The following is a 12,191-nucleotide window of genomic DNA, read 5'->3' as shown; positions in this document are numbered from 1 at the left end:
AAGATAATCCTTCTAGCAGTGTTAAACTGACTGTGCTCCTTATTTGACACTTTAAATCACATTAGCATAATAGATGCAAGTCTATTGAAAGTTAAAGCAAAACAAGACTCGACACTCAAGTTATGAGAATACCTTTTATTAACTTGCTTTAACACACTGGTGGAAATAAAAATTAAAGAGATGAATAATGTTTGAAAACATTTCTTAATACACTTAGGTATCTGAGGGAGGGGAGAGAAGAACCCTTAGTGATCTACTGGGATTAAAATATCACAGCATGTGTTCCCCCTTGGCCCTAAACTTTTTTTAAAAAAAAACAAGTTAAAAATAATTTAAACCATGCCAGCGATGTATTAAACTTACCCTTATGATCCTTCCCGAGATGACACAGTTTAGCCTTTGGAGGTCCGAGAATACCATATTAAGTGTTACTCAGCAGCAGTAGCTGGTATTAGTGCAAGTGCTAAAATGCAAAATTCAGATGGTACAGAGTTTGGCAATGGATGTGACTTAGGTGCAGAAAAGGTTAAGCAATTTATTCAAGAATATCTGTTCTCTGGAATAGTCAGATTTGTTTTACAATGAGAGGCAGGTGCTGGAGTATGTGTGGATTTTAGCATTAAACAGCAATGCCAGTATGAACACCCAACAACACGTTTTAAGTGTCCATATCAGTCTTTTAAAAAGAAAGAATATAAACTGCAGATTGAAGGGAAAATGGAAGCTAACTTTTCAGGGTTTGGGGGAAATTCACAATGAAACAGCACTATACCAGTTTTCCAGAGTCTGCAAAATGGAAGCTGTAAAATTTAAATCAAGTAATGGAATGACCCTCGTGATTTAACAAATTTAACAAGTTTTTAGGACTACTGAGTCGACAACCTTGTCGATTCTGCTCCTTTACACAGGAAAACCTAACACTTCTATTAACACATGGTTAAGTGGATGTCCTTTACGGTGAAACCAACTGAGGACTTCATACTGTAGCCCCCCAATTCAGTCACATAAAACAGAATACACTAGAGCCTCAATACCACAGGTATGCTGAGAGTTTTGGCTCTTGTCTCCAACACTCAGTCTTCTAAAGGGAACTGCTCATCAGGGATGGGATACCTCATTTGGCAGAACCGGATTTCAGATGTGTATCATCACAAAATGCTACGCAGATGGGACTTGAGTGGTGCTACAGGGTTCAACTACATTGATGGAACAGCAAACTTAAAACAGCAAATAAATTTTTACAACAGTTTTATCCCAACATAAGATATAAAAAAACAAAGTTAACTGCTATGAACTCTTTGCATTTGGGGGCTGTCAAACACACACACATATTACTTAAATCAGTTTTATTTAAGAATGTCCTACATTGACAAATCTTATAAAAAGCATCCAAACACAGAACTGCAGCAAACAGCATTCATATGGATATCTTACAGACAGAAAAAATCTTCCACCCATAAGGGAACCCCCAAGCTCGGAAGTGAGCTCTGCTACAAAAAAAAAAAAAAAAAAGACCCACAAAGCACACCACAAGCTGGATGTTCCCATCAAAAGCCCCACCTTCAGTTCACGTTACCACACTTACAGGATCATTAAACAGAAAAGAACACACACCATACAGCATTCACAGCAGAGTTGACATAAAGGAGAAAAAATATATATACAGATATTCATTTCACTTAACACATCCAACTAATCGGTTAACTAAGTAAAAAGCCCCCCCACTTAAGTTCTTCCAGATCACGATGTCCTTCTGAATGCAAGAAAAACACTCGTACGTCCGCTCCCAATGCTCTCTCCGCACACTCTCACCAAAGCCACAGGATCGAGGGACATCGTGCCAAGAATTTTTGTTTTTATTTTTTAAAAAATCCCAAAATGCACCACCAGGTCTCTCTCTTGCATGCGCCTCCTCCTTTTTCTCGCACATACCAAGCCCTCACATGCCTCGGCACCACCAATCCAATCCAATCCCACACAAGGTTTTTCAAAAGTTCAAACAAGCCTTCTGGTTCCATCTCACAGCCTTGCGTTCATAGCGTTGAATACGACTCCATGAAATAAAAAGAGTAGCGGATAAAAATGGAACACCCACCGTCTTAAGACGTAGCATGTGCAGTGTGATGAAGGAGTCTTGGATGAGGAAAGCATGGAGACAGGAGTATTCCTAAGGCAGGTTTTTTTAACTGCACTGCTTTCAATGAAGTGCTTCTTCCATACACATTTGAAATGAGATGAACTGCAAGGATTAAATGAGGTCTTCATACCGTACTTTAGTATGAGGAGGGGAGACAGTGTTAAAAGGAAAAAAAGCCGACACCAACATTGCATTCTCCACACAGGACATTTGGGGGAGGGGGAGGGAGAGAAAGAGAGAGAAAAATTCTTATGGCGGGGGATCAAATTAAATTTTTAAAGAAAAAAAAACTAACAAGGAAAGGATGCTGTTTCTGAAAAATGGCTTCCATTTTTGAAACATGCAAAGATCTCAGCTGACTAGGAAATGAGGAATCAAATTTTTACGAATTCCTATCAAATTGCAGAGTGTCCGTTTACCAGTCAGGCGAACAGCAGTTCACTTTCAAACCACTCAATATCCCAACTCATGTATTCCAACTCATTGTAACAAAACCTATAAAACTCCATTTAATCTTCCTTTTATTCCCCATTAGAAAAGAAAAATTTGTCAAAAATATTGTTGAAATATACTACACGCTGAACAAATTTGGATTTTTTTTTTGTTTAGTTTTGTTTCAGTATATGCATCTTATAATATACTTACCAGGAGCTCTAGAAAAAAAAATCTGATTTCCCACCACAGAGTCAGTTATTAGGTTGCCTACATTCCCCAGCCAGATGATTTGGATTCCATGCTTGAACCAAAACCGCCATTAAAACCACTGCTAGAGCCTGTATTTGATGAGCCCCACCCTATTGCTGCACCCGAGTTAGAGCCTCCGTAAGAATTACTCCCTGAACTGAAGCCCTGGCTCTGCTCCCTCTGCATGTTGCCTTGTGGCTGGTTGTTCCCCGATGGCCCAGACTGGTTTTGCTGGCTAGCTAGCATGCCCATCATCCCCCAACTGCTTTGGAGCGCTGCCTGAGCTGCTGCCATCATGGCTGGGTTGATACTAAAGGCTCCAAAGTTCATCCCACCACCCATGTTACTGCCCTGGTTGTTTCCCAACCCTCCACCTCCACCACCTCCCCCCCGGTTAGGAAATCCACCCTGATTCCCAAAGCCTCCTGGATTACCACCAAATCTTCCACCTCTTTCTAGTTGTCTACTGCTATTATGCTTAGGTTCAGCATTGGATATATGGACGCTGATTCCTTTTATGATCAAGTCCTCGCCACAAAGGGACTGGGCAACCTATAAGAAATAAGGTATACAGACTGAGTAACTTTGAAAACAAAAATCAGGCACAAGCAAGCAACTTTAAGCCGAAGTAACATACAGAACTACAGGGCTTAATTTTATGTTTATGCTGGTCTATGACAGTAATAAAGTACTTAGGATATGTACACGGCACTACTTCAAAAGTAATATTGGTCCCCTCATTGCAATGGAAAATTCAGTCCTCTTAAAGAATGACACTGTAGAATGAGAACATTCCATTTTAAGTGCACTGGACCTCTTTACTGTTTCTGCTCAATATGAACAGCCAAGGGAAGAAGCAGCACATTTGCTCACATCACCTTCATTTAAGATTTCTGAGACAAAGATGCTATCGATATATCAATGACAATTTATACAGTTTACTGTTCAGTAAGATTACTTTGCACAGACTTGTAAACAGTGACTCAACAGGTGGTCTGTGGCAAGAACATACTGCTTCTCAGCAACAAGCTGAAAAGATTCTGAAACTATGAGTTTTTTCCTCTTCACCCCTCAGTCTCCTTTCAATCAGTTGGTGTGCTACAAATGCGTAATATGTATGCTTAGACAATTAAACTAATAAGTTTAGAGGCTACTAATTCCAGTGGACAAGGCTTGCCTTGTGTCTAGCTCTGCAACTGAACACTGACAAGCTGGATAAGTATTCAGCTACATCTGTTAAGCAAGTCAGTGAACAGGGGTACCTCCAGGGTCAAGCTTTCCAAATTTCCAACTTAAGAGTGAATGTGATATGCACCCAATAGGAATGCTATTAATAGAATCATAGAACTGTAGAGTTGGAAAGGCTCATCTAGTCCAACCCCCCACAATGCAGGAATCTCAGCTAAAGTATTTATGAAAGATGGCCATTCAATAGGACAACAATTAGTCTGTCTTAACACTCATAAGCCTGCTGCACTTAAGTTTTTATACACAATAAGTAAACAGAAACAATGATTAAGAACAAGTTGCCCACACATTAGCAAAAAAGCAGGGCCCTGAATGAATACCTGATCATCAGCAAACGTAACAAAAGCAAAAGCTCTGAAGGGTTTGGGGATGAAGACATCAACCACTTCTCCATACTGGGAAAAAAACTGACGGAGCTCATCTGCAGTCATGTCGTCGGTGCAACGCCCAACAAACACCTTCCTGCTACGCAAAGGTTCATCTGGACTTTGCTGGTGTCAATGCAGAACAAAAGATTTCAATTAATACAAATGTTTTTGCCTAGCTATTGTAATAACCAATATACCGACACAGTTGTACACGCCACAAGAGCCGACAGATTTTCCAGCTAAACAGATAGAAACTAACCATGAAACCCATTCTAGATTCTGTAATTGTATCTTTTGGTGCTCAAATGTATAGTAACATAGGATTAGAAACAGACTAGCAAACAAGGAATGTTACAATCTAAACACAGAACTTGTGCCAAGCTTAGAAGACACAGTTAATTATACTGTAAACATTTTTGAGAAACTGGGAGAAGCAGCACAACCATTTCTTGTTTCATCTGCACTCCTAGACAAACGCTGCAAGAAATTAACATGACATGCTGGCTGCAATAGTAAGAACACTTCCTTGAAGTTCTTTTTCAGAAGTGGGGAACCCCAGGCTTCGGGATCAAATGTGATCCTCCCAAGCCCCTCTACTTGGTCCTGGAGATTTCACCATGCGATACTTGTACCTGGCAGCCCATATCCTTCATCAGCCTTGCTTTGCACCCAAAACTGAGCATTTTTACCTGGCTGAAATGTGCGCTTGAACTCTGATAATGCTTTTTGCTTGCCTGGAATACAGGAGGCTCTGTGGGATGTGTAGAAACTAGCCCATTGATAAAGGCAACACCGCAATACTCAAGCTGCATTTGCCATCAACCCGTCCTACAAGCATACGGCCCCTGAAAGGTTGTTCAGGTGGTCTGAAAAAGGTTCCTAAGCCCTGTTCTATATGGAACAGTGAGTGAATAGCCAGAACCCAAAGAACTATTTCAGTTGTGATCAAAGGGACATGTTTGCTGTTCCTCTTTAACCGATTTTGAAAAGTGCCATCAGTTTCAAAAGTGATCTGCTTTGTGGTATGGAGGGATGATGCTTATGCAGTATTTTGAACCCCAGCCAATGTATTTAGAACTAAAGAGAATCTCATTTTATATGTTATTTGGGGCTCATTCTTGACAAGTTTGGCTTTACATACTTACAAAGCCTAGAACAAGTTACATTAAGTACCTTAGAATTTGGAAGTTTGCAGTCGCACCATCTTCCATCTATCATGTGGCGCTGAGACATGACTTTCACCTGGGTTTCATAGTCAGTGAATCTTACAAAACCAAACCCTTTTGAGTGGCCAGTTTTGATGTCCTTCTTAACCTGGAGTTAAGAGAAGAGATTATATGGCTAGTACAACAATCACAATGTGCTGGCATTTATGTACTAATTCTATTCAGCTATGTTATAGATTGAATTTCAAAATGTGGTGCAAAAAAAGTTCAGAATATTTCACCTTGCTTTAATCATCTTCCCTTGCTAACAGCCATAGCATAGAAATCAGGCTTCTCTGTCCCTCCTCAACCATCATTCTATCTGGCTGCAGCCGAGGCAGACAATGGAGGACTCCATCAGCTCTACCGAGAAACCAGCTCAGCTTGGCTCTTTCTGGACTGTTTCCATTCAAGCTGATCATTATATGAGCTTTGTAACTTTAAGAAGTGGTGTCCAAATTGGCTTGTTTGCCTCTTCCTTCCTCATTCATTGTTAGCTTGAGTCATGCATTTTATATTGTAAGCCAGAGGGAAAGAACTGGCTTGTTTGTTACAAATCTTATGTAAGCTGCTCTGAGCTTCTCTGGCAGAAGTACAGGGTATAAAAAAGCTTCAAATAATGTTATTTTGACAATCAAAAAGTTAAATCAGTGTGTGCAAGTTTCCATTCAAGCAGAAAGGTTAAATTCATGGCATATGCCATTTAACTTTCAAGGTTCACACACAAACACGACTCAGATTTAGATGAACAAGTCCAGCTACCAGCATGAAAAATGTCACAACTATTCATTTTTACATTGAATTCAACTGATAAAACTCAATACCAAAACAGACTAAAACCAGGAATTGAGCCAAATTCTGAAACACATATAGCTGCTCAGTACCACTGGCTTGCCTCGGAGGACAACACAAAGGAAATCAGATGTCTGAGGATAGGAAATGGCACCTCAACAATTCTGTTACCAAAAAGAAATTTCTGTTCTCAATACCAGGTTGGGATACAATTTTTATTGTGAAATTCTTTTGAAAGTCATTTTGAGAACCTCTCAGCACTATAAAGTGGTATATAAGTAAGGTAAAGGTAAAGGGACCCCTGACCATTAGGTCCAGTCGTGACCGACTCTGGGGTTGCGGCGCTCTTCTCACTCTATAGGCCGAGGGAGCCGGCGTTTGTTTGCCGACAGCTTCCAGGTCATGTGGCCAGCAGGACTAAGCCGCTTCTGACAAACCAGAGCAGCGCATGGAAAAGCTGTTTGCCTTCCCACCGGAGCGGTACCTATTTATCTACTTGCACTTTGACATGCTTTCAAACTGCTAGGTTAGCAGGAGCAGCTCACCCCATTGCGGAGATTCGAACCGCCGACTTTCTGATCAGCAAGTCCTAGGCTCTGTAGTTTAACCCACAGTGCCACCCACGTCCCTTATATAAGTATTCGAAAGTAAATAAATGTACAGCAGCTTAATATACCGTATTTTTCGCACTATAGGACGCACTTTTTCCCCTCCAAAAATGAAGGGGAAATGTGTGTGCATCCTATGGGGTGAATACAGGCTTTTGCTGAAGCCTGGTGAGCGATAGGGGTCAGTGCGCACCGACCCCTCTCCCTCTCCAGGCTTCAGAAAGCTCTGTGCAGCCCTAGGGAGCCCGGCGCAGCTCCGCGCAACCCCCCAGAGCGATGCCGAAGCTGGCTCCCGTTCTGGGGGCTGGGTTTGGGGGAAGCTTGGGCTTTCCCCACCCCAGCCCCGCGCCTGGGGGGGGGGGGTATATTTTTTTCCCCTTTATTTCCCCCCCCCCCAAAAAAATCTAGGTGCATCCTATAGGGCGAAAAATACGGTATTTGAATTAGGCAGTCCAGTGGGAGGCACTTCAGAGAACTTAGGCAGGGTGACAAGTCGTAAGGGGAAATCACTAACTTCACCATTTTTGCAGTTGGTCAAGCAATATCTAGTAGCACTTCTATGGTTTAACTAATTGTGGCTCATGCAAGGGTAGTTACTCCTGTTGCCAGCCTAAATGCAAACAGAAGGAACAGACTGAGTTCTCTTCCTCCTCTTCATAACCAGAAGCAATGGCCAGTTGTTTTACTTAGGGACAACACAGCATTCATGATAGGGAGTACAACAGTTACCCTAAAGTCCAGGGACATAACTGTTTATCGAAAAGAAAGCTAGATACCTGCACCATAAGAACTTCTCCGAATGTGCTGAAGTACTCCTTCAGGTCTTGCTCAGTTGTTTTCCATGGAAGACCCAGAACTATCAAATCTGATGTTTTCTGTACTGCTCTTTTCACCTTAACAGCTGATGAGGCATCTGCCTCATCCATTTTCCTCTTGTTGTCTAAAGATAGATGTGTCCATCAAACAGTCAGCACTTTTAAAAATAACTAAACAAATAATCCCATTAGTTGCAATGAAACATTTTAGTGGAGCAGATCATTCTAGAGCTACATGCAGCCCAATCCTAAATTTACTCAGAAGCCAACTCATTAATGTTCAATGTAGGGCTTTTAAAAGGTTTCCCTTAAAATGCATGTACTCAGAAGTACTACTGTGTTCAATGAGGCTAATTCCCTAGTAACCGTGTTTAGGATTCCAGCCTTAAAGTGTATTTGCTATAAATACATCAATTGCTCCCACTTGTATTTTGGGGAAAGTCTTATTTTAATCCTTTTCACCTTTAACACTGCTGCCACTGGTAACTTGTATCTAAAATAATAAAAAAGGTATACTACTACTACTACCACTACTACTACCACTATTATTATTATTATTATTATTATTATTATTATTATTATTATTATATACTGGCCTTCATCTAAAGATCTCAGGGCAGTTCACAAGAAAAAATAATAATCTAGTTGATCAATGTGGGGGTATAAAAAATAAAAGTTGCCCAATTGCCTAACAATTTGAGCAACTTATAGGGATTTGGAATTCTAGGGCAAACTAAAAGAAAATAAATTATCCATATATAGGTTTTCATTTTCAAAAATTATCCATGATTCTTTCTTTTTTAAAAGCAAAAAAAGCACATACAAACAAAGCACACACCTTTGGGATAGTTAACAACATACACCAGATTTCCCCAGCCATTATCTGGTGCATGCAGAATTCCTTCCACTAATCGGACCCCTCTCATACACTGAGACACGGGGTTCCTGTAACGCAGACCACATGCTCCTGGAAACTGAGCAGTAACTGTGGAGAGCAAGACAGTCCCATCATCCTCTGAAGGAATCTCAATGGGTTCCTCATTTTCATCTTCGGTAACCCGAATGTATTCTGACATTTCTGCCGTGGTGTTGCTAAAGAATAAAAAAAGAGAAAAGCAAGTAATATCTAGTTTTTTTAAACTGTAATCGTTGGTAGTAACAAGTTACTGTAGAAGTGGTTTACTATATGTATGGCACTCTGAAGTAAAAACAGTTGTCCCTCCATTTCCCTAATTAAGCAGTACAGATAAACAATTATCATAGTTCTATGGTAGAGCACATGCTTCACAAGCAGAAGGTCTCAGGTCAATCTGTAGAATCTCCAGCCAAAACAACATGGTATTAGGTTATGTAATAGACCTCTACCTGAAAGACTAGAGAGTCACTATCACTCAAAGTAGATAATATTGAGCTAGATTTACAAATAGTCTGGACTAGTGTTGGAGAGCTTCCCGTGTTCTTATACATATTATGGGTTATAGCTACCAAAGTCTTACTCAGAGTAGACAAACTGAAATTAATGGATGAGAGTCGGCAAACTCTTATTTTATTCTGCTTTTCAGATGAAAACTATATCCAAAATCAGTTCATATCAATCAGTAATCTTCAGGTCCTGACCTCATCTTACAAATGTAAATAAAATTAAAAACAAACAAGAGAAATGTATGGAAATGAGCTAAGCAAAGCCAAAGGAAAATGGCAAGTGGTACAAGCATTTATATCTAGTTTAAGAGACCTTGTGGCCTCTGCTGTTCTGGCTGACAGCATTAAGTCAGACAGCACTTTCTCTCACTTCAGCAGTCCCAAGGCAACTGCTAGTTGGAGAAGAGTTCCTCCTGCCAGGGAGAGGGGAGCTCTCTTGTAATTATTATGTCTCCAGCCGATGGCTGGGGGCCAGAATGACCTCATACGTTTTCTCTAAAGTACAGAATACACAACCTTTCATTGGCCCTTACTCCTCTGTCTAATGGTAGAACCCAGAATGTGCTTCCCCTTTCAAATAATGTTAGAAAACAAGGATGAATATCCCTAGAAAAGTTATTTCTGGAATCACAGAATTGTCGAATTGGAAGGGATCCTAAGGGTCATCTAGTCCAACCCCTTGCAATGCAGAAATCTTGACTAAAGCAGCCATGACAGATGGCCATCCAACCTCTGCTTAAAAATCTCAATGAAGGAGTCTACCACCTTCCAAGGAAGTCCATAGCTCTTACTTTCAGAAAGTTCTCCTTTCTTGTAACCTGAAGCATGTAGAATACTTTGAGATCATTAGAGGAAATGGACCTTTATTTGTTTCAAGTTGTGCATTTTAGTGTTGAATTTTATATTTTATTGCTTATAAGCCTAGGATAGCTCTGTTAGAGAATAAGACTCTTCATCTCAGGGCCATGGGTTCGAGCCTCACACTGGGCAAAAGATTTCTGCACTGCAGGGGGTGGGGCTAGTGGTCCCTTCCAACTCAACCATTCTATGATGTTATGAATCCCACCCTGGGATGTACAGATGGGGTGGGTTACTCTTTTAAAAAGTAAAAGAAATCCAGACAGATGGGCAGGGTATATAACATTTGTTGTTGTTGTTGTTGTTGTTGTTGTAAAATAGTAACCTATAAATTATTATTATAAAACAGTAACCTATAAAATAAGGTAGTAAGTAACCACCACCACAAATATTAGGAGTTAGAAATACATTATCAACACACCTAACAAAATTTAAATTGCAATTAAAAAAATTACATTAGTAACATCAAAATTTAAGTTACAGATAGGTAGCCGTGTTGGTCTGCCATAGTCAAAACAAAAAAAATTCCTTCCAGTAGCACCTTAAAGACCAACTAAGTTAGTTCTTGGTATGAGCTTTCGTGTGCATGCACACTTCTTCAGATACACTGTGTAACTGAAGAAGTGTGCATGCACACGAAAGCTCATACCAAGAACTAACTTAGTTGGTCTTTAAGGTGCTACTGGAAGGTATCAAAATTTAAAATATTTAAGAACACATTTGATGCATTGATACACCTCTTTAACCTGGCCCACCCTATTCTCTTGATTGCAGTGTATTTTAACATTTTTTTATATTTTATTTCTAAGTTATTGTAACCCATCCTGAGACCTCATTGTGTAGCATGGATAAGAATCAGAAATCATCATCATAACCACCAACATAATATTAACATTTACTTCCGAGAAAACACACAGAACGTTCAGCTGTAAAGACATGATAAATATAATGCTTGCCCTTATTAAGAAAGACCATGCTTAGAATAATAAACGCAATGTTTACAATTAATAAAAACTGTGCTTGCCATTATTAATAAACATAACGCTTTCCATTAATACTAAATATAAATCTTACCAACAATTTTAATGCTTACCATTACCAATAATAAAAATTACGTTTGCTATTATTAATACTGTAAAGAATAAATAATAAAGGATCGACCCCCCGCCCCAGCGCGTTTAACAGGTCAACCCTCTGCGCTCGTTTACTATGAGGTAAGCTGCGCGGCCAACTGCCTTTATACTGTACACGCATATATATATATTGTATACTTATATATGTGCTTCGAATCGGACGTCCTGAGCTTAGTTTATTCCACAAAAGATACACCGTGTGCGACAACGGCCCTCCACGTTTCACCACTCACTTTCCCGGCCTTCCCGCGCTAGGCCCGAAAGCCACCCTGAGGCCTCCGCTAGGCCGCTTCAGCCCACCCCCAAGCCAGCTCAGGAGCGGGGCCCAGGTTTCCTCTCAGCCTCGGATCCCGCTCGCTTACCGTCGGCGCGAGGCCTGAGGGAACAACCGACCAAAGAACGACGACGGCGAGTTCCAGCCCCTGCGTGTGCCGCGCGAGGAAGAGGAGGGGGACTCTCGGGCCTCCGCGGTTTTTCCCTCCCTGCCGACAAAATGGCGGCGCCCTCTTTCCCCTCAAAAGCAAGAGGCTCGAAGGCGCGTTCTCGGAACGGTCCATCCTGACCGCGCGGGGAGGCGACAGGGGTCTTTTGGAGACGCTGAGGAGTTATCCGCTCCGAGGAGAGCTCCGTGGACTGCAAATAGGGCTTCCGATTTGGTGGTACTTTCCCAGCCCGTGCTTGTCGGGGGTGGCCCCGTTTAAATAATTTGTTTGAGAGGAAAGTTGATGGCACTCCCCTTCCTCTAGCCATAAACCGAGAGTGGTATGGTCCACTCGTCTGCGTACTGCGCTTGCGCTCAAGGAAATGGTGAGCTAAGGAAGGGGAGGATGAAAAAGGAGATCCGAGCAAAGCTCGCTGGGTAGCGGTGGTTGGTAGTGCGCGTGCGCAGGAGTTGTCGGTGAAGCGTGAGAGAAAACCGTT

At 41.2% G+C, this 12,191-nt stretch overlaps 1 protein-coding gene across 10 annotated transcripts in view; it reads right to left on the bottom strand.

Moving 5' to 3' along the window:
- TARDBP (TAR DNA binding protein) overlaps positions 1-11,784 on the bottom strand; it is a 39,336-nt gene extending 27,552 nt beyond the window's left edge. Inside the window, exons 1-7 of one of the 10 annotated variants that reach the window (XR_013393590.1) lie at positions 11,633-11,784; positions 8,696-8,949; positions 7,819-7,982; positions 5,611-5,751; positions 4,390-4,560; positions 2,096-3,373; positions 364-463 (exon numbers count right to left, since the gene is read on the bottom strand). Coding sequence is in view for 7 of the 10 variants with exons in the window: in XM_028740672.2 (XP_028596505.1) it covers positions 2,840-3,373; positions 4,390-4,560; positions 5,611-5,751; positions 7,819-7,982; positions 8,696-8,933 (1,248 nt within the window). In the remaining 3 variants the exon portion in view is untranslated. Of the gene's footprint in view, positions 1-120; positions 464-1,331; positions 3,374-4,389; positions 4,561-5,610; positions 5,752-7,818; positions 7,983-8,695; positions 8,950-11,632 lie in introns of those variants that run through there. The other 9 variants (XR_013393589.1, XM_028740675.2, XM_028740676.2 and 6 more) reach the window with 9 other exon arrangements.
- Positions 11,785-12,191: the final 407 nt, after the last annotated feature.

This window comes from Podarcis muralis, chromosome 7, assembly GCF_964188315.1.
Source record: "Podarcis muralis chromosome 7, rPodMur119.hap1.1, whole genome shotgun sequence".
In the NCBI taxonomy this organism is placed as follows: Eukaryota; Metazoa; Chordata; class Lepidosauria; order Squamata; family Lacertidae; genus Podarcis; species Podarcis muralis.
Note: the sequence above shows the minus strand (reverse complement) of the source record. Positions and strands in the feature narration are given on the sequence as shown.